At 32.9% G+C, this 6,546-nt stretch overlaps 1 protein-coding gene across 1 annotated transcript; it reads right to left on the bottom strand.

The window, feature by feature from the left end:
- Positions 1–1,836: 1,836 nt before the first annotated feature.
- Positions 1,837–6,288, bottom strand: LOC132739630 (RWD domain-containing protein 3-like; the record flags this gene model as incomplete). The annotated part of the gene is made up of 3 exons (XM_060727381.1): positions 1,837–2,814; positions 4,979–5,097; positions 5,776–6,288. Coding segments are annotated over 3 exons (744 nt in total), but the record flags the coding sequence as incomplete, so codon positions are not given.
- Between the last annotated feature and the right edge of the window lie 258 nt (positions 6,289–6,546).

The following is a 6,546-nucleotide window of genomic DNA, read 5'->3' on the forward strand; positions in this document are numbered from 1 at the left end:
GAATTCTACTGGAGACAAATTGATGTTTCCTTATGTGAAGCATAAGTAATGATACAAGAATGTGTACAGTCTTCTGTTTGATTGAGCTTAAAGCTTATCTGAATCCATAGATTTCGAATCTGGAATAAACCAGTACTGGTGCCATATTAGGAAATGTGGTTGTGACCGCAGTAGGGCTCAAACCAATGGTTCCTATGTTGAGAGGCAGGCATTTAATCACAAGGCCTTCTTAATAAACTTAAATCTTGGTGCTTAGAATCACTTACATTCTCTTAATTCTGTTAGAAAATATTACAAAGTGACACTCAGTGTTTTTACTTGAAAATACTATGTGAGAGACATGGCCCATTTAAAGTAGACAATGGCAGGCCCCCATATTTTGTCATGGTTCATCTGCATGGCCTTTTTTTGGAAATCAGTTATGTAACATTATAAAAGTCATAAGCTAGAGCTGTCCATAACATTTTCTATGAAATACTGAACTCTCTTAGTATAACATGAAACTCAATCCTGCCCCTTACCACTTTGACTTCAAATATAAGGATCTTTCTCCAGCTGCTGGTACAAACCTGAATATCTGGCTCGAGTGTAACTGTTTAGGGCAGTAACAAGGCTTGTCGATTCACTAAACAGTTACCCAAACAGCTAGCTATTCCTGCCTATGATGACAGCCGGTGTTTTGATTCTCTTTCTTGCATATTACAAATTAATGAAATAACAAAAAGAAATTACGAAAAGAGCACTTTTCCTAAGAGTAGCGTATGAAATTACAACTTCATTTATAACAGCACAATGAAGTCATCCTGCACAATGATGTCATCTTGAGAATGCAATTCACTCATACAAGACACATGGAAATAACATCATTTAAAACATGCGGCATGGGAATGTAAGACAGGATTTTCCAGCACTGTGTAAACAGTAGATAATACTGTCTTATATGCAAGAAAACTGCATTCTTTCATCTGAGGAATCTATTACCCTAAGTCATGGAAGGTTAATGATTCTACTCAGATGCCTGTTTGCCCCTTAAATAATGCATTAAAAAGGCATCTTTGATCTTCCTTCTCCATATGTGTCCTAACAGACTCAATATTCAATAAGATTATTAATTTCAGCTATGAGCTTACAGTCTTAATTATCCAGCTACTTCAAATATTAAACCTACAAAGTGTACAAGGGTGGGAAGTTTAGTGTGAACTCGACTGTACCTTACCAACCAATTAAAATGATATATCCTTTCATTCCAATAAATTCTACACATACTTTAGAACACTACAATGAATGTAAATGACAATTAAATCAATAATAATATTTCTAAACAAGAAATATATTGAAGATTCCTATGAAGTTTTGATAAATTCAAGTCGGCTAAGTGTCTCAACTGAAAAGGGGAATAACTGAAAAAAACATTAAACTGGAAAATGCTTCTACATGCTTATCTCCTCTTGACTTGGTAGTGAATTCTAGACAGTGGTTGCTAAGCAAAAGTCCAGAACTAAAGACAGACGAAGTAGTGGAAAGGGCATAAAAATGTGGATTCACAAAAGAGTTAAAGACTGAAAATTAACTTTATTTCTGTATTTATTAGTTATTTCTTTCTTTTTGATCATAATTGAGCCGTGTCACAACAAAATCAACATAATTGGTTTGCGACCAGCATGGATCCAGACCAGCCTGCGCATCCGCGCAGTCTGATCAGGATCCATGCTGTTCGTTTACAAACCCTATTACAAGTAGAGAAACGGATAGCGAACAGCATGGCTCCTGATCAGACTGAGCGGATGCGCAGACTGGTCTGGATCCATGCTGGTCGCAAACCCATTATGTTGGTTTTGTCATGACATGGCTCATTTTATAACAGAATAAGTGTGACTAGCTGCTGCAATGGATGTGGCTGATTATTTACTTGTTTATCATCTTTTAAAAGTTGAGAGCATGTAAGAATTCAAATAGTAATGACATTATTTAGACACTCATTAACACAAATGTTGAAGTCTTGATTAAGGCATACACATGTATAAATCTGTTAATTACATGTAACAAATAAGGTAACTAATAATTTAGTTAGACTAGTAAAGAAACACATATTTTACACAACAAGCCCATTGTCATTTAATATGCTTGCCTTCATAAATTATTTCCTAAACCCTTTTACCTTCCCTTTATTCTCTGTATAATGAAATTAGCCGCACTTCAATAAACAAAAGGGCAATGATGGCCCTGAGTCGCTCCCCTAAAAGGTGCCAATTGAAATGTCATAAGTAAATTCAAGTGTGACTGTCACAAGGATGCTACAGACTAAATTTGAAGTAAATCTTCCCAGCAGTTTCAGAGGAGAAGATGATTGTTGACGCATGAAGACGGACGACAGACGTCAGAGCATCCCCCTTTGATACTAATAGCTCACCCTGAACCTTCCTTTCTAGTGAGCTAATAAAGTCCTTCTACTTAACTTTATTCAGTTTATTTATCATGTTCTCTGGATACTGAAGAAAATAGTCTCTAACTCCTTCTATTCTTTTAATATATTCATAAAAGCCTTATCACATTTTCTGTTCATTATAATAAAATAATCCCTGCCCAAATAAATTTAAATGCGTAACTCCTCCTACTCTCACATTGTTTATTCAGATATGTCTCGTAACATGATGAATATCTAAAGAATTCCCAAGCTCTATAAACATATTAACATAATTTCATCAGTTAAGTCTCATCACATGTTCTCTGTATAATGTAATAAGCCCCGCCTCCATAAATATAGTCTCTACCTCCTCCCTGCATGATAACTCTTGCCTGTTAAAATCTTTAAATCTGAAGATAAAAAGAATATCAACAATAATAATTAATGAATCAAAAATTTTATTTTCTATACATCAGAATTGAGGCCCCATTAAGCCCCTTTACATGCACTCCCCTCTCCATTCCCAAGGGTGGTACAGTAAGGATTCCTAAACTAGAGTTTTTACATTCCATCATTAATTTATTGTTTATGTGCACCACAACAAAAAATGACATGTCTAGCTTGCAGTATTAGTGAACATTGAGAGAAATTTTAATCTGATTGTATTATCAGCTAGGGGGCATACTTTACAAGGGGTGTGGAGAGAGGGCTAACAATTGGCTGGTCCCTTACATGTGAGTTCTTGTATAGGGGTCAGTACATATAATAATTATTTTAAAGGCATAACACCTTATACTATTTTAGCTGTAGATTGGCATGATTTTTCATTTGCATTGTGTACAAGACCCATATCTTTAGGTCAAAGGTCAAGGTCACAGCATGTGACTTAACTTGGTGTAATTGTATAGTTTGTGTCTTTGTCTGGTTGATAATTCCATAAATGATGGGCTTTCAAAATATATATGTATATTATATATATATAATATATGAGTCGCGTCATGACAAAACCAACATAATGGGTTTGCGACCAGCATGGATCCAGACCAGCCTGCACATCGGCGCAGTCTGATCAGGATCCATGCTGTTCGCTTACAAACCCTATAGCAAGTAGAGAAACTGATAGCGAACAGCATGGATCCTGATCAGACTGCGCAGGCTGGTCTGGATCCATGCTGGTCGCAAACCCATTATGTTGCTTTTGTCGTGAAGCGGCTCATATATATATATATATATATATAATATATACATAATCACCATAAGTAGATGATGTAAGGTTACAGGATAGAATTGATTGAGTCTGTTCATGGATGGTGCTTGAATATGCAAGTTACCATCTACGACCCCTAGCACCAGCTTAAGTAACTTATAAATACATGTATATACCAAATAATAATTAATGAACTATACCCCCTAACCTCTAAGAAGAAAAAAACAATAACAATGAATGGTCAGGTGAACCTGTCAAGATGCTGTCAATATGTAGATGCAGTAATAATCTATACACGATCAGATGCATGAATATGACCTACAGGAAAATACATCATGTCAACTTAAATGTCGTGTCATTCTATAACAATACAACTCTAGTGATTACATCCTGATAGCATCTTTACACTTATAAATTAAGCTACTTAATTTGATGTCTGGACTTTCAAAATACAAAATGCATCACTTTAATCATAAATCAGCACTTCAAGTTCTCTAACCACTGGTGTTACATGAAAATATGAGTTAATAGTAGTATTTCATTCAAATATTGGACCTAATTAAAGTGCTGATAAGTATTTGACATAAAGATATTATGTAAGTAAATTTTACATGTATTTTTTCAATAATTATATAAATGAAAATCAAATATTTGTCAGTGAGCATTTCTCTGATATGATAATAAAAATATAAGCATTTAACCAAAAATTGAACACTAATAGATATATAACTTTAAGTAACACATTTAGCACTGCATAAGGAACACATTTAGCACTGCATAGGGGTCACTGTTCTATGTAAATTGTAATGACAAAGAAATAATATTTTTGCTTTGAAGTCTAAAACTTCCATATCATATATTAGTAAACATGGCGTTCACACAAAATGGGCTAAGAATGGCCCAAAACTACAATTTTCAGTCTATTTCTAAGTAAATTTCTTCTTTATCTCTATTTCTGTTCTAAGTTTCCCAGCTGAAGTATGTAAGAAATTCATACTTTATGATTTTAGGTGTTTGAACCTCAGTGGAGTTCCTTTAAAAATTATAGGAAGTAGAAATGACATAAAAAAAAAAGATTTAAGAAGCAAGATTCTTCAAAAGAACACAAATGCATTATAAATGAATAAACAGGTAGTGAAATATGTGCAAAAATGTTCTTTATATTCTTTATTTGCATTTGCCACCAGTATAGAGTCAGGCAAGGACTGAAAATCTATGCCGAAGCTCAATTTTTACTTTTATATATTTTTTTTTCATTGAAATTCCTTAAACTTTGAATAGCCCATTCTTTATTCAATGCCTAGCAAATTCATTACACAAATTCAGCAGGTTAGGATTAAAATATGAGAGAAAATAAAATACACCACCTGATTATGTCTGATATATTATGCTGATGTTCACACAGGACAGTCATCATTCTTTCTTTACAACTGTGTCCCTTTGAATCCACATCAACACTCACCGTCTTCAATCTCACTATAAAATCCTAAAACAAAACAAGGAGATTTCATCTATAAAAACATCAATACATGTACGAGTATGTCTTTGATAATAATTATACATATACTTGCCATTCACAAAAATTGTATGACTCCTTTAATATCATGTTCTTATATAAATGTTTTCTATTAATATCTGTCAAGTTATTTCTCTTTTGATTAAAGTTGCATGCTTCCAGATGAGCCAAAATATTTCAAGAAAATAAAATTTGAGAAAAATGTGATGAGATTTTCAGAAAAGAATTCAAGATTCAAGTAAATATGTTCATATTTTTGATTCTGCAGTATTTATTACTACATGTATATGTCTACATTGACTAATCCTGTAAGAGCTATTGTTGCATATTTGGTAATTTAAATGGAATATTACTACTTGTATTAGTTGTAAGGGTAGTTTACAATGTGTAGATTACTTACATTGCCCTTTTTGCAATATATTACTTTTTAATAATTTTTCAAAATTTTTCAGGAAAATAAGCATGAAGCTGGAGGCTCTGCTTTAAAAACTTTAAGGAAAGCAAAATAAAAATTCAGACACTGTTGACAGGATAAGCTAAAATAAGCAGATCTACACTTTATAGGCTTTATTGATTTCTTACAATTTAAGATTTAGCCTAGTATAATACATGTACAGAGACATGAATCTGAATGAAAAATATTTTTACCTTAATATTTTTTATATCTCCTTGTAAAATTATAATTATTAGCTTATTACAGAATAAGATTTTCCCACACAATGTTAATTCCGCTGCCCACTTTTCTAAAGTCTTACAATACTTATTTTTAGATCTCATGTGATCAATATGTAAGATGTCTGTCCATATATTTTCACTGCCACTGTTAGCATTGTTCATATTTTTGTGAACTTTACATAAAGATTTTCCTGTCAATGGCATTTCAGATTCAACCTCAAGTTGCAAGTTTTCTTTGATCAACATAATCAAAGAAATAAGCATTGGTTCACCAAGTAATTCAGAACAGTTTTGAAGCACTTTCCTTTTCACTCTAGATATAATTTCCCTGTCAAGATTTTCTGAGAAGACTGAAATCTGTGGTAACTGGTTTGGGTACTCCTTTCCAATGATAAAAATTATCTTCACAGGATGCAAGGTGTCTTCACATTTTAATGTCTCAAAGTCTGTATTGATGATAACCTCATTTTCTGAAGAAAATATAAAAAAAACATTAAAATTTTTTGTCAACATGATTTCTTTTATTTCTAAAGATAAAGAGAACCTGAGACATTTAAATACTTAACACTTTACATGTAACTATTAGATATGTATGAAAGCTTCTTGTATTGATCTGAACCTTATCCCTGTCAACTTGAAGTTGAAATAAAAATTCTCTTATCTGATCTATTCTGAAGCTTATAGTATCAGTGTTTTTTTTCCTTATATAACTGATAACGGAAAATGGCACCGTTCCCAATAGCA

This window comes from Ruditapes philippinarum, unplaced genomic scaffold (genome assembly GCF_026571515.1).
Source record: "Ruditapes philippinarum isolate M1 unplaced genomic scaffold, ASM2657151v2 ctg6575_1_1_1_1, whole genome shotgun sequence".
Taxonomy (NCBI): Eukaryota; Metazoa; Mollusca; class Bivalvia; order Venerida; family Veneridae; genus Ruditapes; species Ruditapes philippinarum.